Genomic DNA, 21,423 nt, shown 5'->3' with positions numbered 1-21,423 from the left:
GTTGCTGGAATATTGCTAAAAGCGGCGTAAAACCAAACTCAGGCAGTCAGTCAGTGGATATGGGTTATCTTTGCACGTGACATTTCAACAGCAGAATTTTGAAGTGCATATTTATGCCATGAATACTACACAGTTGAATTGTATACTCGGCCAACACAATGATAACCTCGAGTCTTTCATTGCTGATAATCAAGATCGATTTATGTCGCTGACCTTTTCGTGTTTGTAATGCATTGTGGGTACGCATGTAATATATGTATATAATACACTCGCATGCACTCATATAAGAAGAAAATACCCCTCATCATTACTAATTACTTTTACTATGAGGTTATATGATTAAGAATCAAGTGGGCAGTGGGAACATTTCGTCTACACATGTAAATAACACCTCTGTCAAGATGTAGAATATTAATGACATGAGTACAGCATGTTCAGCTTGACCTGAGCTACTCCACATATGCATGACCCAGGATGTCAAATGACACAAACGGCAGGTCGGACTATCTCCATTAAACAGGGGACCAGAGAATATTTTAATGTTATTAATGTTCCGTTCGTGGGAAGCATGCATACATGGATTCGTTACAGTACTTGTCCCGGAAAACAACACTTTTGACAAAAAACATAATTTCATGTTTTACTTGAATTGTTTTTACATACACGCTTGATTTATGCTATCTAGCTTGATTTACTAACTTTACAATGTCAGTTATTTTCACAATCCGATTCACTCTCGCTATATCACTCGCTACACCCAGTTCAATTATCACTTTTTTCTAAATTTTGAATATTGTTAGGAAGCACCATTGTAATATCATATTCATAATTCGATGTTCCAGGAGGCAGAAAGGAAAAAGACCCTCAAGCCAGGGACGCTGAAGAAGCAGTCATGCCATCTTATGAACTGTGTGTAGCGGAACCCTTCGATCATACTCAGTACCAGAGCATACAAAGCCACGGAACACCAAGGGGGTGGTCAGATCAAGGATCCATTTATGTTAACACGACAGCTTCTACCAGTTGTGAGAACATAAGGGGAAACGAATACACATATGTCAATAATGAATACGTTAATGGTCAGAATGTGTCAACCGGCACGTCATGTTATGTCAACGTTGGTTCTAATAATCAAGACATCGGGGAAGCAGCGGGAGAATCAAACATGTATGTTAGTACTAATCACTTTAGTTTGTACGAAAATACCTTAAATATCTGCACTTGATTGATCCCTGCTGTCATTCAGGTGAAACATAACTCGCATGAAGCTATTAATGTTGCAGTATCTTCCGTGTAGACAATCATATTCTAGTACTTTCCTCATATAGGCGCGGGTTAAGGTGGATGGCCAAATAAAAATTGTGTGACCACGTTTTCGAACACATAAACTGATTGACATATGTTTTCATAAGTGGAATGGTTTTGTCTTCCAAGCGCTAGTTCATCTACCAGCACTCTGTGACAATCACCAAGTCATTATATCAACGTAAAAGCTCAGTGTTCAAAACACCTGATAGTCAGTAGGTGAACCTGGACGTGACGTAGAGGCTAATTTCCATATTCCGGTACAACAGCCATTGCAACGTGACTGCAAGACTAGCCTCATGAAGGACACCATGTTGCAGACTGCCGCACCGCTTTTTTACCTTTAAAAGTCATTAACTCTGCCCATAGCTGTCACAATGTTCACGTTAATTCTGCTTAATATATGTATAATACTGTATAAAGCTTCAAAAGCTTCGAATGGTTGCGTTTCTACACGGCACCAATTAACGAAAATGTAACTGACATTCTTCAAAAAGATATGTTGCATGTGTATTCAGCGTTTCATGAAAAGAATAATTGTATAACTCCAGTATCGTCCATGTATATATTCGCCTCGTCCATAATGTTGTATATCACTTGCTTGATAACGGTGTTAGCATCTACATCGAAACGATGCCTCCATTGCAATAAAGAACTTGTCCATAAAAAGTACCTGTTCATCACACCGGCTTCTGAAAGTTGTTAAATGAATAAATATAAAGAGTCTCATCTTCTGTGGATTTTACTATGGTATTCCCTTTCGTGAGTGTAAACCTAATTCCTTTTGGCCCATTATAACTTGTGTAAACTCCACTGATCTGTGTGATTATTTACTCATTTCACAATTTAGCCTTACGCTTTTCATAGTTGGAATATCCAGAAAAATACACAAATAATTAAACGGTTTCGTTTACCGTACCTTTTAGCCCTTCAGCCAAAAAAATTCTACTTTTGACCCTGCAAATCGTAGCCTCATACCAGTATTTGGTGACTTTTACACACTTCAGATAAACAGCTGTGTATCCTTTGATCATCAATGGTGACTGTTTTCCTATACATATTGTCATAAGTGTTTGTTTGATACCAGTAACAAAACTGTGACCGTAACACTTTGGCAAGACCATTCAGATACTTTAAATACAGCGAAATCGTTTTTTAAAAGGTGTGCATCATGCATGTATATATGTATCACACCTTTTCAAAGGACTACAAATAAATGCGGTCGTCACAAAACAATATTTCACCCAGGCGAAGTCTTTCAATGTCGACCTTACCAACAGTCAGAAATTTTAAGCAATGACGCCTGAAGATGTATATGAAACCATAGTTGGAATAGGTAAAATACCTCCTAAATATACTTTGTGGCTATTTTGTACATGTATAAATACCTCTAAAACGGCATCGAAACAGTCCACACACGACACACACACACGCACCAGCAACAACACATTTCGAATTTATCCGGGAGTGTATAGCTCTGAAGCTCACGCTCTCTTACATTGCCAAGTAAGGGGTAGTCCAGGCTACACCGTTATCATATCAGGGTTGGGTAGCTCTGACACAAAAAGTCAAGTGAAGTGTAACAGTTGCAACAACACGGAAAAACCTGTCACATTGTTAGATTAGCCTGTGCTATTCGTGAAATCCTGATGCCTATACTGATTCTCAGTGATTTACCCAAATTTGTTACCTTTACGTTCCTGTTTACACCCAGTAGAATATGTTTTGTTTGATAATCGAGACGGGTTATTGTCAGGCATTGACGTCTCACGCTCATCATCCTGTGTACGTTCATTGTGAGGAGGTGAATACTGATTTGTGACCTGCAAACAACGCCCTGCTGTACCATGTTAGTCAGTGTCCTATCCTGATAGTATTGAGCAGCCACTGGGAGGTTATTAGTTGTTACAGTAGCTACTGTGGCAGTTGAGCCATTGATGGGAGATGCCCAAAAATATAGTGAAACCTCATTGCAGATCATAACGTTTGTGACAACAACCGTGACACATATTGCTTATCATGAGGAACGTTATCACATTGTAGACCTACACACATTTTCCAGTAAACACGAAGGACAATTATTCAGATATCAATCGTTTGATAATCGAGACTGGTTATTATCATGCTAGTCAGTGTCCTATTCTGATATGTATTGAGTAGTCTCTGGGATGTTATCAGTTGTTGCAGTAGCTGCTGTGGCAGATATGGGAGATGCCCAAAGATGTAGTGATGCCTCACCTCTTTGCAGATGATACCTTTTGAGACAATATCTCTTCATATACTCTTCAATATACTCTTTAAAAAGGTAGGGGAACATAAACTGTCAATTTGGATAGAAAGTATAAGCGTTACGATTGCACCACAGTTTTCCTTATCATCACCGCTAGACACAACGCATGGGATGCACGCACACATCATAGTATCCCCATACACGTTTATGGAGTGTCATTCTTGAATTCGACGGTTTTCAAGAAGGACGATAAATCACTGCAGACCATTAATTTTGAGTCATCTTGCATCACAAAGTTGTTAGTGTTTGTTTCAAGCCGGTGCACATGCAAATTTCACGTCATACACCAGTCATCTTTCAAGAACGATTACTGTACAAACATTGGTCATAAGGAAGTGCAAGCGGTGATGCACCCTCAAAACATCCATAATCATCATATCAACATTGATTGACTCCGCTGTATCTCCCAATTTTTTCAATCGTTAATTAAAACTAAAGTTCCCCGAATTTGTTTTGAGGAGAACATTACTTATCACGAGGAAAGTTATCGCACATTAGAACTACATGCATTTTCCTGTAGACACGTATGACGATTATTCAGATATCAATCGTATCTCATTCAGTTAACAAATAATTGTACAAAAGCGACATACTCCATTTTATAGTCCGACTGCATCACAATCATGTGTTTATGAATCTCCATCAAGCAGGGATCACCTCAGGTGTGAGCACTCTGTCAATATTCATTTTTCTGAAATAGGCCATTATTGTATTTATATACCATACCACAGCATACAGACGACCTGGCTTACTGTACCCTTTGTAGTACACATGATGTATTGTACTGAACAGTACATAGCAAAATATATCTTCTGATTGATGTGTGACTATGTTTCACTCACATATATTTACCAGTTGAAGGAGTGAGCTTCACTGGTGAGGTTGTAGTGTCATTTCTGATCTCGCCCCCGCCTTAATGAATTTAATTTAATGGCATGGTCTCCAAGGATGAATTCATTGCACGTCATACTCAACAAATGTGGAACCATGGTTACCCAGAACACCATTGCTTACCTGATTCTGTTGCTTGCCTGGAGCCTGCAAGGTGAGATACATGCTTCTGTTACTCACACATAAATATGGTGTCAATGATGAAATACCTACATTCCTATAATCTGAAACATGAGCATACACAAATAATTCTTGACAAACATACGCAGTGACAATTGCATTCGGTTCACAGACTAGTGCCCTGAAAGCAAATGTTTCTAAGAATGACCATAATATTAATCATTTTATCAGTCGATATTTATATTAACTCAAAACCTATGTTTGTTACAGCGTCCGGTCAAGACTCCAACTGTCCCCAGAACTGTACCGCAGGTAACGTTGATATCGATGCTTTGATTTGATGCTGCAGGTAACGCAGGTCGTGATTACAAATTTGCACCTGTTTTTCGCCGCCAACGGAATCTCTTTTGTCAATGATTCGCAAGAAACCTTAATGTACACTCGAATCGCGTTGCCATTACATTAGGGTTTATTTTTTCACATTAAGTTTACGTATAGACATTTACTACGTGTTGACCACAAGAGTGAAAATAGGAGAGTTAGTATTTAGTATTCAACAAGATGTTTTTCAACAAAAGGGGTTACACAATGAATGCAGGAAAAGATACAATATTTCTTCGATCTAATGGAGATGAAGAAAACAACAGACTGGTGCTGTAAGGTGACGCAACATATATTAAAGTTTTAAGCAACTCGAGATGACACACCAAGTGAAAGAACACGTTCTGGATTCTATATACAGTACGTACAGTTATTCCTACCTGAATCCCCATATTGAAATGTGATGCACTGTACCTCAGATAATGATACTGTTTATTATTACAGTGAATATAACAGCGAGTAACTTTACATCTGGGCAAAACAATGCTTACATCACCACCGGGCAGGCATCCTGGGTTACTGATGGTGTGACGTCAGGGCAGTGTGCATCAGTCTCGTCCGTATACCCAGCATGGGAGGCGGAGTTTGGACAGAACAGGACAGTCACCAGGATCAAGATATTCTGGGAAGGTACGGTGTCATCATAAACACAAGATAACGAATGCACACTTAGATTGACAGATTGTACTAATTTGGACAAGTTATACTTTACATGAGACATCTAAAATGTTATTTTGTCAGCTTTGAAATCTATTCTGTTACCAGCAATGCTACAACACACCCGAATATGTATTCAGTGTGAGGTATTTTCTTCATTCTTCTCAAAACATATTCCAGATCAACAAGATGACGTATATGTGTCTGTAGGTGGCAGGATCTGTCACATCCCGAACTCTTCCTACATTTGGAAAAAAAGAGTACAACCTGGAGTGTGATGTACCCGTGACGGGGGACCATCTCCAGATATATCGCCAACCTACATTGGGGATGGTGCATCTGAGTTTCTGCGAGGTGGAAATATACGGTAATAGAAATAATATTCTATATAATGAACACTTATATATGTTATTGTCTATAGCATTATTTTGCCTGACGCTGCACAGCAGTATTCCTGCCATGCTACGGCAGACTGTGAACATACCAGCCAATCAAAACAGACCTCTAAAACACATTGATTTGGGAGTATCTAGTCTGACTCACGGAAAATGCGCTTACACAACCACGAAGCTGGCTTTGAGCAATATTACAGCACTATCAAGGCAGGGAACACCAGAAATAGGTCGTCACACATTGTAACCATGTGGGGGAACTGAACCAAGGTCTTTAGTGTGACGAGCGGATGCTTTGACCATTAGGCTACCCCACCGTCCCTAACATTATTGAAGATATATACGATCATCTATAGAGGAAATCCATCTGACTGTTTATCTTCAAGGGAACTGATGTCTGAATCAATATCTTTGGCTTACGCTTACGGTTTGGAGAAAGCTATTGGTATTTGTTCCAATACTTTTGAACTTCCAAATCAGATACCTTTGTAGCATCAGAAATACCTTCATTTCAGGCTATGTTGAAATATAGAAAGACATGTATGTGTTTCTTTAGCTGATGCGGTAGTAACGTCTTCATCAATGTCTACTTTTACAACAACGTCCATGCCAACAACATCCAAGACAATGTCTCCGTCAACAATGACTACTTCACTACTAGCATCCTCGACAATGAGTACAGCGTTCTGGGTCACTATGTCCACTACTGCACAAACGTCCAACACAATGACAACACCACCAACAGCGACAGCACACCCATCGGAAACATCCACGCCTCCATCTGGTGCAGCAGGTAAAGGAAGTGGTGTATATGTTTTGGGGGTTCTTCAAAAACGGACGAGTTAAAGACAATGACAGAGTGCGAAATTCTTGCAGGTTGTAGTTACTGTCAATTGTAATTGCGCAATTAATAACCATTTTAAATCTCCCATTGATATTGTATTTATTGAAACAAGCAGGATTAGAGAAAGTTTATCTTTGCACGTGACATTTCAACAGCAGAAGTTTGAAGTGAATATTTATGCTATGAATTAAATATACATTTTATATTGTATACTTGGCCAACCCTATGATAACTGGCACTATGTCACTTCGAGGCTTTCACTCTTGTTAATCACTGCAGATGATCAAGGCCAATTTATATTGCTGACTTTTTTGTGTTTGTATTGTATTGTTGGTACTATCTCACGTGCACGTATGTAATATATATATTATACTCGCATGCACTCACATAAGAAGAAAATACTTCTCATCATTACTAATTACATTTACTATGAGGTTATATTGTTTAGAATCATGCAGGTCATGTATACGGATTAAGAGAGCTATTGCAAAGGGGAAGTCCGATTAGTGTATTTTGTCAGAGATATTTCTCAGCAGGCGTACAATACCTCTTTCAATTCTGAAGGAGCAGTATTCAATCACATAGATCACATGGTGACGGGTGCAAAAGTCGTTTGTGTTTTGCCTGAAGAAATGTGTTCATCCAAAAGAAGCATGTCATTGTTGGAAAGGATATCAATGCGGCATAAAAGTGTCTATTTCACATACAAAAATTACCTGTTCAATGTGTTAATATGTAATGTGTTTTATTTCCTCGCTTGAATGTATCCTACACTTTCAGAGTGCCCCGATAGCAGGTTCCCGTTACTATACGTCATTGTCGATGCTTTGATTTGATGCTACAGGTAACGCAGGTCGTGATTACAAATTTGCACCTGTTTTTCGCGGCCAACGGAATCTCTTTTGTCAATAATTCGCAAGAAACCTTAATGTACACTCGAATCGCGTTGCCATTACATTGTGGTTATTTTTTTTACATTAACTTCACGTATAGACATTTACTACTTGTTGACCACAAGAGTGAAAATAGGAGAGTTAGTATTTAGTATTTAACAAGATGTCTTTCAACAAAAGGGGTTACACAATGAATGCAGGAAAAGATACAATATTTCTTCGATCTAATGGAGATGAAGAAAACAACAGACTGGTGCTGTAAGGTGACGCAACATATATTAAAGTTTTAAGCAACTCGAGATGACACACCAAGTGAAAGAACACGTTCTGGATTCTACATACAGTACGTACAGTAATTCCTACCTGAATCCCCATATTGGAATGTGATGCACCTTACCTCAGATAATGATACTGTTTATTATTACAGTGAATATAACAGCAAGTAACTTTACATCTGGGCAAAACAATGCTTACATCACCACCGGGCAGGCATCCTGGGTTACTGATGGTGTGACGTCAGGGCAGTGTGCATCAGTCAAGCTGAAGTGAAACAACATATGCTAGGTTCTGCAGACAATACTTCTTGTAATTGCTACCTGAATGCCCATATTGAAATGGGTTATCCACAGATAATGACTATGTTTATTGTTACAGTGAATATAGCACGAGAAGCAATTAGCAATCTGACATCTGTGGACAACCATGCTTACACCACCACTGGGCAGGCATCCTGGGTTACTGATGGTGTGACGTCAGGGCCGTGTGCATCAGTCTCGTCCGTATACCCAGCATGGGAGGCGGAGTTTGGACAGAACAGGACAGTCACCAGGATCAAGATATTCTGGGAAGGTACGGTGTCATCATAAACACAAGATAACGAATGCACACTTAGATTGACAGATTGTACTAATTTGGACAAGTTATACTTTACACGAGACATCTAAAATGTTATTTTGTCAGCTTTGAAATCTATTCTGTTACCAGCAATGCTACAACACACCCGAATATGTATTCAGTGTGAGGTATTTTCTTCATTCTTCTCAAAACATATTCCAGATCAACAAGATGACGTATATGTGTCTATAGGTGGCAGGATCTGTCACATCCCGAACTCTTCCTACATTTGGAAAAAAGAGTACAACCTGGGAGTGTGATGTACCCGTGACGGGGACCATCTATATCCAGATATATCGCCAACCTACATTGGGGATGGTGCATCTGAGTTTCTGCGAGGTGGAAATATTGTTAAATTACGGTACTCTTAAAAAACTACGTTCAGACTACAATTATTCTTAATGTAGTGTAGTTTTGATTTAAATCTATGAGTAAAAATGAGTACAATCGCCAACGGCTGAAGGGATCATGTGAAATCTGTAAGTACTGTACGTCCCAATGGTCCCTAGTATGGTGATCTAAATTCAGTTTCAGGCGATCCATTGCCCGTTTGTGTTTTGTATTGTTCTACTTATAACTCAAATTTTAGAATACTGTTTCTGTGATATTCTGGTTGCCTTTACTGTCCTGTGTCGACAGGTTTGTATGATTTAACTTTTTAGCATTTATAACTTGTTTTATTCACGATATTGCTAAAATACTGCTAATGTAACTATAAATAGTAACTCCCTAACTCACTTACTCATTTTGTTCTTCGATGCCATTATAATTCATAATATAAAGCATAGCACAGGCCAAGGATGCTGTGATGTGTGCGTATATCATCTGATACGGACCAATCATTGCACCATCATGTGTCTGGCTTCGATAGAAGTGTGTTGATGTCTGTAACGCAATTGTAAATATTATTGAAGATATTCAAGAAGTTTAGAAATACCTTCACCTTCATATGCAGTTTTGTATCTTCAACGGAACTAATGTCTAAATCAGTAACCGTAGGCGTAACGGTGTAACGTTTCGTTCGCGTTAAACTATACACATGGTAAAAGTACCGCAACACCCATGATTTTTAACCCCCATATAGCCATGTATATTCATATCATAATTATGTTTGTTTGAATGAGTATTTTGACTCACCGGTCATTGATTTTAGTTATGCACGTGCTCCAATCTTAGGCGAGCACCACGCGCAGTACCTGTCATTAAGCAAATATCAAGTTTCAGTAAACTGTTGGTACACCTGGACAACTTGGAAAATGAATTGATGTCATTGTTGATAACAAATATAAGGCCTCCTTAACAGACAACAGCTTCTCACAGATGGCAAGTTATTGGTATACTGAATGCTAACATGGCGTGGCAATAGATTCTGGTTGCCATCAGCTGACTGGCCAGAAAACATCATCAAACTAAGGATGTTATGTTCCGTCAGCTTTCACGACGACCGCGAGTTACAACTCCAAGGGATGATACAGGCCTTCTCAGAATCCCAAGACATTACCCGTTTTGTCAAGTGGCGTGTTTAAATCAGAGTGGCTTCCACATCATCGTTTGTCCATCAGATTGGTCCAAACTTACCTAACATCGGCGGGGTATTGAGCCAGACAACCTATCAGACGCACGTTGTTATCCCCATACCTCAAAGCAGTACGACTAACTTGGTGTAAGCTCGATGCCACTGAATTTTGACGTCATGGGGGAAAGATCCACTGGTGAGACGAAAGTGGATTTCGTCGTTCATGACTGATGATCGAGCTCGTTACTGACACCACAGAAACACTTCAAACTTGCACAACGGAGTATCTTGGAGCAAGTAATATTTGGGTTCATTTTATGGTGTGAGGTTCCCCCTCATATGACTGTAATATTGACCGTTTCACGTTCACACAAAATCTGAGTGGACGACGGTACATCACTGACATTCAAGACAAGGTTATTGTACAACATTTTTGATGGCCCTCCGCTGGAGATATTTTAGAGGAAATCCATCAAACTTCTGTGCGGTTGTACATCTTCAACGGCCCTGGGGCCCGTTCCTCAAAGCGATCGTAGCGCTACGACTATCGTAAGTCTATGTTAAAGTATAGGAGTTACGATCATCTTAGCGCTACGATCGCTTTGAGGAACGGTACCCTTATGTTTAAATCAACGGCGAAGCGTTTCGTTTCTGTTTTGGTGCAATTATGTTTCAATTCAGATACATTTGTAGTATTAAAGATATCTTTACGTCCAATTCAAGGTTCTTACAACATATGGAAATACATTTCTGGTTTTCTTTAGCTAGCCCAATAGTAACGTCCTCTACGATGTCTACTTCCACAACTACTCCAACAACATCCAAGACAAAACAGTGACTACGTCATCGATAGCATCCTCAACACCCAGTACAGTATCGGGGACCAGCATAGACGACAGTACAACATCCTTATCGTCCACCCAGCCACCGATGACATCGGGTGTTACGTCCAGTACAGTAGACTCAACAACGACCACGTCCATAACAACGACCAAGCCCACGACATCACCCCAAACAAGCATTGTTACCTCCACCGCTGCACCAGTTCCAACAGAGACATCAACAACGTCGCATGCAAAACCAACCACACAACCTGCTGGTGCAGATACAGGCGAGTGATATACATATAAAACGATAGTCACAGAATATCTAACAATGAAACTTTAGTTGTGATCAAAACTACGAAATAAACGCCAAAAACCATTTTATATTTCCGTGAGGACTTTTGTAACTTAAAAAATATCCCAACAGCTTAAAATATTATTTCAACGAGCAGATCAATTTACATCCATGCAAGTGGAATCAACAGACTGCTGAGGTAGGCAGATTGAGGAAGATATATGAGCGATAAGTAAATGATATCATAGTTGTTTCATGCCACTCAGTTGCCTTCCTCCCTCAAGAACTTCCAGTTTGGTAAATAAAAGTTGGATACCGAGCTCACGTTATTAAAAGATTATGTCTATCTCAGGGACGACGATTGCTGCAGTAGTGGGAGTGGTCGTGCTGCTGCTGATTATCGTCGTAGTGGCAGTTGTCTGCAGGTAAACCCATCTGTGTTTACTGATAACACCATCACGTCGTATTCACATTTTGTTTTGTCACAAGGCAAAGACAAGTTAATATGACACCGATGTTTCAATTTCACGAGTGTCATTAAAATTCGTATTTATCGTATTCTAATTTGTCTGTAAATATTGACACAAGGGTTCACCCAAAACTGTTAGTCATTTGGAGCACTTGTGTATGCATTACCGATCTCTATACTTTTCAGAAATGGAATTAAAAAAAGGTATAACCCAAAGGATGCAGAAGCCAGAGGTAACCGAGCAATGTATTACATACCGAGTGAGTGTGTTGGTTGTCGAGTGAGTGAGTGCGAGCGTGCGTGCGTGCGTGTGAGCGAGCATCATCGGTGGGTGGGTGAGTGAGTGAGTGAGTGCGTGCGTGTGTGCATGAGTTTGGGTGAGTGAGTGCCAAGGGCACGAGTAGGGACCTGATATAACTAAAATCATAAGTATAGCATACAAAATGGTATTGGCATATTGGCATCATCAACGACAAACTGTTGTTGCTAATATCCGTGAACATGTGCATATTGGCTCGTAAAAGTACATAATATATAACATCTACTGATAGTTGGTTGAGAGTTGTACGAGAACTTGATATTCATGTTATGCATGAATGATCAATCAGCTGCCGTGAGGAATCAAGCAATTAAGATGGATGAAGTCGAACAGCCGAACTCAACAGTGTTTGATCTTAATGAGTTCAAAAGTGTGGCACTACCTACTTACCCGGAGGAAAAATCTGCGTCTACTAACGGATCCCTCCAGAGCCACATCCCTAGTGCTGTTAGCGTGGCGAATCTCCCCAGCTACATCAGAGAGAAGCTGGATGCTAACGTCGCCACGGAGTACGCGGCAAGTACCTTACCAGATTCATCTTATGGATACACGAGGCCATTTAGAAAGTGATCAAACGTAACGCGTGTTAAATATAGGATTACACTTTCTCAGTAAAATACAGATTCTAGTACCTTTGATGGGTTGAGTCCAATCCGGGATTCGAACCCACACTCTCAGAGTAAGGCACATAATCGCCAGCACACAAAGTCAGCCATCTCATCCATTCTGTCAGACAGTGGTGGGTATAAATCCCAGATTGGACTCAACCAAACAAATGTAGTAGGATCTGTATTCTCTGGAGTCTGGAAAAACAAATTTCCAGTGGAGTGAGTGAGTTCAAATTTATAGTCACATCGGCAATATTTCAGCCATAGTGTGACTTAAAAAGTTATAAATTAACAATAAACACAATTACATTATAAAACACCTGTCGACGAAGGACAGTAAAACTACTAGATTATAACAGGGAAAAATTTAAGACTAGTAATAAAATCTAAAATATGTTACTTTTAAATGACAATACAATGTATAAAACGGCTATAGATTGCCAACAACTGAAGGTAGATCACCATACTAGCGACCATGGGGACTTACAGTACATTTGGTTCCTGCATGGACCCTAATTTCCAGTGGAAGTAGCATTACGTCAAGATGCCATGCGCTGCTGCAGAATGTATACACTTATCGTTTATGCTTAAAAACGTAATACTATTTATATGACTACCGCTCTCTTTCAGATGATACCGGCCGGTCTGAGGAACACTCATACATATGAGACGGCAGCGAGAGAGGAAAATCTCCACAAGAACCGCTACAACAGACTATTTGCATGTAACATCATTTGTCTTAAGTTCTTAAGACACAGCAGGGATCGGTTATATCGTGTTGGATTCTCTAACATAAAAGATATATATGCATGGATGTAATGATGATATATTGTAAAACAAAATCGTCATATGATGTGGCGAATGCTTGACTTGCCTTTTCAAGTGTTTGTGCGTCACGCCAATGACCCGGGTTCGAATCCCCACATGGGCACAATGTGTGAAGCCCATTTCTGGTGTCCCCCGCCGTAATGTTGCTGGAATATTGCTAAAAGCGGCGTAAAACCAAACTCAGTCAGTCAGTCAAGTGTGATGGCCCCACCGTTGGGACAGCATACCTAAGCTTTTCATACACATCTTGTATATCATTTGGGAGGTATTCATAGGCATATGCGTATGATATAGTTATATAATCGTCCAATCGTTTTGACAACACATTCCTACGGGTATGGGGACGGTGGGGTAGCCAAGTGGTTAAAGCGTTCGCCCGTCACGCCGAAGACGCGGGTTGATTCCTCTCATGAGTACAATGTCTGAAGCACATTACCGGTGTCCCCTGCCATGACATTGCTGGAAAAACCAAAGTAACTCACTCACCCTTTCCCTTCGGCCAAAGCGACTGTGGTACATGTTAATACATCACATACGTTACAATGTTATCATTCGTATGCACCACTTTCGATTTGAAATGTATCATCAACAGATGACGATACTCGGGTGCCCTTACAGAGCGAAGGTGGGGCAGATTATATCAACGCATCGTACATACACGTATGTAGAGAGAGGCAATGAGCATAAATATGATATAACGAAAACATGATTATATTACGTTTATACGTATTATATATCCGCCATTCAAACCAAGCTTTCATAAACAACCCGTGAAGATCCCAGTTAGAATCCACTGAATCGGGTAGTCAGACTCGCTGACTTGGTTGACACATGTCATCGTATCCCAATTGCGTTCTCCAGTGCCCATGCTGTTGATCACTGGATTGTCTGGCCCAGACTCGATTATGTATAAACTGTCGCCGTTTCGATGGAATATTGTCATAGTATATTGAATAGTGCGGCGTTAAACAACAAACAAACATCGTTCATGAACTTTGATAGAATACATGTTGTTTTTTTCAGGGCTTTAAAAGTCCTCTGAAATTTATAGCTGCGCAAGGTAAGTATAAAGTTCTATTTGCCATACGTGTTGTCAAAGTTAAAATAATTAGTCATCCACATCACATGGGATACAGGAGATACAGCAGTCTGACACGCTACAATATGCATCCTTGAAGACTCACAGACTTATGTTCCTGGTTTCAACTTCAAGATTGATCCTAAACCCCGGGATTGCTCGAATCATACCCATGCTGGTGGTTTTGCTTGCTTCTTACTTGAATCTGAAATAATGTGTGAGCGATGTGTAACCCAAACACCTGTATGCCCACGCATTGGATGTCATCTAAAACATAGTTTCTTTTAACTTGGAAATGTTGTGTATAGACATACAGTTTCATGTAAATTATGATGAGACGGTTGGATATCCATGTGGTTTTGCAGAAGACCATTTCTTGTGTCCACCGTTTTGGTATTACTGGAATGTTGCTGAGAACGATATATAACGATACACACTCACATACCAACAATGGTCCACAGGTCCCCTGAACTCGACGGTTGTAGACTTTTGGAGTATGGTCTGGCAGGAGGGATCTCGGGAGATCGTCATGGTCACCAATCTACTGGAAGATGGCGTGGTGCGTGGAGAAATTATCTCCGTTATATTGTGATGCGTTACGTTCAAGAAAGAGGCAATTAACAATATGTTTCGACAAAGAACAGCCATCAAAACAATTCTGATACGTATCCACACGCTATTAATTCTACAACTACTATGATTTGATACCCTCAATAAATACAGTCCATAGTAATATACTATGTGGTGCGTTTCAGCACAAGTGCCACATGTATTGGCCAGGAAAGGAAGAACGCGGTAGTTATGGAAACATCACTGTGACACAGGAGAAATCTATAGAACGTGCAGACTACACAGTTCGCATCTTCTCGCTGCATCACCGTAAGGTACGTTTGATAGTCAAAGTCCAAATCTCTCTGGTAAGGGAGAGTCTAATGTCACGTGTAGACATAACCAGGGTGGTACCCATGCTAAAGAGACGTACGTCTGAGACGTTTGAATATTTCGGTCAAATCAAAGAACACTGGTATGCTGTCGACAAACCATGAATTATTATCAGTTCGTTCGGCGACTGACTCAGGATGCCCCTGAGAAAATTAGTATAAACTCAGCTGTTCATAGATGTTCAATACCTTGAAGAGATTACGACAGATTGAGTTATCGCCATTGCGTCACCTATCCTATAGTCGTCTTTCAGTTTTTATAAGTGGCATATTTTCAGGAGGACACTCGGCGTGAGGTGACCCAGTACCACTACACCTCGTGGCCAGACCATGGAGTTCCCACGGCGCCCTCTCTCGTCAATTTCTGGAGACATGTCAACATATGCAGCAAGCCAAATGACGGACAAGCAGGACCAATAATTGTCCACTGCAGGTATCACTGTATCGTATTTGCTTTTTACAATGTGTTTGCCATGTCGAAATAAAAGAAATTGCATGCAGTTTGACAAATTCCAAAACACCAAAATAATTTATCTGAAATATGTGAAAGATAAACGTTGATCAATCAAGGTTGTTGGTAGTGTTAATGCATATGGACTTGGTGCTGGTTGTTAAGACCAGAAATTGACTCAACTTGATTATATAAAGTCCTTAAATTCCTTCTAATATTCACTGAATAAGGATCCTATTAATACATCACAATGCTTGACAACATGGACATCTTGTAACCTCATTAGTTGAGATATAGGGTGAGTTAGGCTAATCTCCCGATTCCTATAATAGTGTGACAATTGTGGGAGAAAAGGCGGACAAAGCAGGCAATACGTTCCAAGAAGTATCGGCGAATCTTTAGGCTTCTATAATCAGTTCAACCCATGAGGACCAAATTTTATTGGAACAGATATTGTTAATATTCAAATCTAAATAAAAGTAAGTTCTTTAAACGGCATTTAGAAGTAATACACAAGGTAAAGATGTATGGATGTCACCTTCTCTGTTTTGAGGAACACCACATGTACGTTTCGGAATATATTCTTACTCCTACACCTGATGAAGGAGTAAAAACGTTAACAATCTCAGAAATGTCTTGTTCCTCAAAATAAAGAGTATGAGGTGAAGGAATAAGAATATACACCGAAACGTAAACATCCATAAATGTTTGCTTTCGCAAAACGTTACAAGAAGTAGTAATACTGCTGTTGGGTTAACACCTTGTCTAAAATAGGAACACAACCAGTGGTACAGAAATACGTTTGTTTGTCCACTAGTGCTGGAGTGGGTCGGACAGGTACTTTCATCGGTCTTGACATCTTGATGAATGAGGCGCTTGTGGAGGAGAAAGTGAACTTCTTCATCGTCGTCCTCAACATGAGGGACCAGAGGATGAACATGGTGCAGACACAGGTGTAGTAGGCATGACTTCTCCAGACAGGAACTATGAAAACGAATTCTTCCATTCCATGTACTTCATGCTAAATGGAATTGGTTTCTGGGAATACTGGGTGTTCTTTTGCACTGACGTTCTATATCGTATGCCAACACACTGGCATAAACCATCTGATCCATATTAGTATATAATGTATTGCGAATGTTTGTGGGTGTTTCTAAATAAATAAATGGTTCTCCTGGCACATGTAGTATTGTTGGTGTTGGTGTTTGTTCTAGGGACAGTATAAGTTCCTCCACTGGGCTGTCCTCGAGGCACTCTTCAGCAGGGATTCGCCGGTAGTGGCTAGAGAACTGCCAGCTATGTTGGAAGCAGGCAACATCGTAATCCAGGAGGAATACGAGGTGATTCTGATGACGCTTTGGGATAAATATATAGTGTTACGTCACGATTCTTTAAACAAATTTACTTATGTGCACTCTAAGTGAAGAAAACAATTAAGAAACCAAAGTATCTTACGGTTGGATCAAAGTTCAATGATTACTTGAATATGTCCTGAATGTGGATATTGATTTCTTCCAGAATTTGGAAGTTATGATGTCGCTCCAGAGAGACCAGAAGTCTGACGCAAAGCCAGATCCCACACAAGAAGATGGTACAAAACATTATGCCTTGCAGCTAACTTCTAAAGCCTTTAACACAATATTATCTTGGTAAACATATTTGTCAAAATCTAAAATGTATGAAGTGTGTCATCAAAAGTAACTTCTTACGGAATGACAATTTACTTGAAGAACGTTTATGTTAATATGTTGGTGTGGACTTTCATACAAAGTTTTCGGGGTTTATTGTTTCATTCCCTTCGTTCACACATATTCTACTAGTATGTCTTGAGGAAATATGTTAACATGGTTTTCTTTTGTAGGTGATGATCTATTCAATTTCAATATAACACCTCTGCCGGTATGTATTGAGCGAGTAATTTCTAAAATCATTTTGTTTTGCTTTTCTTTGTTTTGTTTGTTATAAATATTATCTACAGCAAATGTTCGACGACATAAATCAAACTCTGCCAAATGTATGAATAAATAAAATATATTTTATTTGCTTTCAACGACAGTCGTATTTCAACAAGAAGGGCTTCCTCAACATTGGAGTGATTAAGGAACCTTCTCCGGAAGAACTCTGGCAGCTGATATGCAGGAACAGTTCAAGTACCACCATCACCATCAGCCAGGTAATGTCCATTTTAGGTCTCAAGGCATATCATAAGAAATGAAAATATTGGGTAACCTCATTGCCCATCGATACCAATATGTTCATTTGTTATGTCTGAGCGATCTGATAAAATACCAGTGTACTTTCTCCCTGAAAACCCTGTGCAATTTCATGCAAAAATGCACTATCCATAGTCATCAGAAATATCTGCTACAGACCGCATCAATGTTACATTTCCCACTATGCAATGACATTTGCGCCATGTAATAACATGTAATAGGTATATTATAGTGGTTTGAATGTTAGCCTAATGGGCATTTCTGAGTTACGGATCTCCTTGTAGATTTGATTCTACCTTCATCCTTAGGATCCTTCTGATGCCATGCCAAAGGACGTTGGAACGTCGTTGACATTTGGAGAGTTTCACGTGACCTTGAATTCTGTCGATGACGTTTCTATAGGAGTGACGGAGAAGAAGCTAACCATCGAATCAAAGACGATACAGACATGTTGGGTATGGAAAATCCTTTAACACGGGCCTGTCGTTATTAAGTCATGGCAATCCACAGCCTCTTATATAATTTGCGCCGCAGGACATGGTTGATTGATCATGTGTTGGTTTGGTTCCTGTGTTTACAGGACAGTGGATCTGGTGTGACGTCTATTGTCAACTACAACTTCCATTCCCCATCTACAGAACGTCACTTTGACAAAACCAATCTCCTGATGCTCGTAGAGCTCCTGGCTGAACGTCAACACATCAGTGGGCGCCATCCCGTCATACTCCAGTGTCGGTAGGTCGCTGTTCTTGAATGTAGGTCCGTTACACAAACGTGTCGAGGGCTCATAGTCCCTCGGTTACCCTGCTCTTCCAGGTGAAAGTGACTCATTTCTCAGGTATATTCCATAGTCAGTAGATGGTGTGCCCGTAGCATATGCAGGCAACATTGACACCTTCAGTGCATGTAGCCATTTTTATTTCTGCATGACACCATGAAATCAAAACAAATAATAATTCATTATTGGACATTTGATACACAGAAATGGTTGTTTTCGATAAACTATCTGCCTGATGACGGTGCAAGGCTTTATATAAAACATGCCAGTGGCCCCAACAGGAAATCTAAAGATTTACAGACAATGAATATGTTTGCGCCTATTATCAAATATACTGTTATCAAATATACTATACACCAGAGACGATCCCAGGAAGTGCAGCCTCTTTGCTGCTGCAGTCAATGTGCTGACCAGCCTGAGACTGGACAAGGAAGTGGACATCTACTTGACAGTCAGGGAGATACAGTGTAGAAATGGGCAACCCATCACCTGTGTGGTGAGCATACTTTATATGTTCAGATGGAGGTGTTGAACACAATGTCAGGGTTAAACCATGGCGGTAGGTTTGACGTGAAAGAAAGCCCGAATTAAAACATATCATAGACTTTTAACAGGTTCCTGAAAACAAAAACTGCAAATATCTGCTCAAAGCAGAATTTGTTATGCTGTTCAATATATATCCTAAGGAGATGTTAATAATTCACCATCAATTAACGACAATACCATGTACTCGAGAACAGTTGAAAGTATTCTGCCCTGTCGATCACATCAGCCACATGCCCATGCAAAGGTAAGTAAAGAACGCGTATGGTTTTGACAAAGCACAGATCAGTGCGAAACGTGATTCAAGGACTCGATCAACTGCTTCGTGTTCCATTAAAATCAATACTCTCATGTTTCTATGGATAGGTATAATAATTATAAATGCTGACATGGATTGCAAACAATTCTCTTCGATCTTCTTGTTTGTTATTCAGGAGGACTACAGATACCTGTACGAGTTAGCCAGCCAGCAGGTGCAGTCTACAAACACATTCGCCACCAAATGATGGACACCACGATTCTCTTTATATGCTCATTCAGTGTTCAGTTTTACATGTGGAATTCAAGTGAGAAATTGGTCACACGCACCGATATATTGGAATATTGCTAAACGCGGTGTAATACCATATTCATTAAAATTATTGTTTTCTATCTAAATTTTATAAAACACTGTTTTTTGTTCCAACCTTCGGTTTACTATTGCTTTTCCACTGTTATGTAACTTTCATCTTTTAGAAACATCCCAGTCATACAGGAAATACCTTCCTTGTTCACAATTCTGTACATTTGAAATCTACTTCCAAAACTTTGACTGAAAAATTGACCATGTGAAGGTAAGAAAGTTTTAGCATGTGCAAGGAATAATAAAGGTATTATATGTATGTCAAAATATATTTCTGAAACATTTTCACAATGGTTATGCATACACAGTAGTTCAGATACGTAGTTGTTGTTGTATAGCGGTCACGATATTCTTACATTTTCATAATAACATTTACTACTTTTCATCAATTTTGTTTCACAAAATACGTTGTATACGTAAACTTTGTTTTCTGAAGCTTGTTTTAATACTGAACTGTTCACTGATCAGTCACCACTTTACGTGGAGGGTCTCGTACAGCTGAAGTTGGCTTCTCACGGTTAGTTTATAATATGATTCATTACATGTAACACATCCGTGCTTGGAGACAACGACCTCGAAATTTAACAATATCTTTTCACCTTTAATGATTCATCGGTAACAGATGCTTTGAGATTATCTTATATATGTGTCAGTAAGAATATTTCTAACAATAAGTATATAAGTGAGTGAGTGAGCGAGTTAAGTTTTACGCCGCACTCAACAATATTCCAGCTATATGGCAGCGGTCTGTAAATAATCGAGTCTGGACCAGCCAATGCAGGGATCAACAACATGAGTATCGATCTACGCAATTTGGATACAATAGCGTGTGTCAACCAAGTCAGCGAGCCTGACCACCCGATCCCGTTAGTCGCCTCTTACGACAAGCATGGGTTGCTGCAAACCAATTTTAACCCGGACCTTCACGGGTTTAAGTATATAAGTACAGAAATATATGTTTGCTAAAAAACACAGAAATGTATAATGTCTTTGACCGATTGTTGTATTTTCTTTCAAAATGAGTGAGTGCCTTGGGTGCCTTATTTTCCAGCAACTAATCTCATTTATTTTCTCGTTTCATGTATGATTGCTTTGTAAACTTGCGTTACAGAAAATTGTTGTTGTTTTTTCTTGTTTGCATTCATATTTTTTCATTACCCCCTGCAATAACCTGAATGTCGTTTTACGATAACATTTTAAGTTATCATCATCAGCATTTTGAAAATGCAAATAAGTGTTATCTGAAAATCACATGTGCCTTATATATCGAG

The 21,423-nt window shown here is 39.6% G+C and overlaps 1 protein-coding gene across 2 annotated transcripts in view; it reads left to right on the top strand.

The window, feature by feature from the left end:
• Positions 1-20,343, top strand: part of LOC124266030 (receptor-type tyrosine-protein phosphatase epsilon-like) — a 30,305-nt gene extending 9,962 nt beyond the window's left edge. Inside the window, exons 1-21 of one of the 2 annotated variants that reach the window (XM_046700842.1) lie at positions 5,399-5,617; positions 5,825-6,011; positions 10,948-11,294; positions 11,655-11,727; positions 11,958-12,004; positions 12,380-12,606; positions 13,329-13,422; positions 14,119-14,186; positions 14,550-14,586; positions 15,066-15,163; positions 15,360-15,488; positions 15,824-15,978; positions 16,814-16,949; positions 17,211-17,336; positions 17,515-17,587; positions 17,858-17,895; positions 18,053-18,169; positions 18,518-18,664; positions 18,790-18,944; positions 19,348-19,483; positions 19,965-20,343. In XM_046700842.1, coding sequence (XP_046556798.1) covers positions 11,114-11,294; positions 11,655-11,727; positions 11,958-12,004; positions 12,380-12,606; positions 13,329-13,422; positions 14,119-14,186; positions 14,550-14,586; positions 15,066-15,163; positions 15,360-15,488; positions 15,824-15,978; positions 16,814-16,949; positions 17,211-17,336; positions 17,515-17,587; positions 17,858-17,895; positions 18,053-18,169; positions 18,518-18,664; positions 18,790-18,944; positions 19,348-19,483; positions 19,965-20,036 — 2,109 coding nt within the window. In that variant the 5' untranslated portion in view covers positions 5,399-5,617; positions 5,825-6,011; positions 10,948-11,113 and the 3' untranslated portion in view covers positions 20,037-20,343. Of the gene's footprint in view, positions 1-5,398; positions 5,618-5,824; positions 6,012-10,947; positions 11,295-11,654; positions 11,728-11,957; positions 12,005-12,379; positions 12,607-13,328; positions 13,423-14,118; positions 14,187-14,549; positions 14,587-15,065; positions 15,164-15,359; positions 15,489-15,823; positions 15,979-16,813; positions 16,950-17,210; positions 17,337-17,514; positions 17,588-17,857; positions 17,896-18,052; positions 18,170-18,517; positions 18,665-18,789; positions 18,945-19,347; positions 19,484-19,964 lie in introns of those variants that run through there. The other variant, XM_046700841.1, reaches the window with a different exon arrangement.
• Positions 20,344-21,423: the final 1,080 nt, after the last annotated feature.

This window comes from Haliotis rubra, unplaced genomic scaffold, assembly GCF_003918875.1.
Source record: "Haliotis rubra isolate DU_JTF1 unplaced genomic scaffold, ASM391887v1 Scf1229, whole genome shotgun sequence".
NCBI classification, from domain to species: domain Eukaryota; kingdom Metazoa; phylum Mollusca; class Gastropoda; order Lepetellida; family Haliotidae; genus Haliotis; species Haliotis rubra.
Note: the sequence above shows the minus strand (reverse complement) of the source record. Positions and strands in the feature narration are given on the sequence as shown.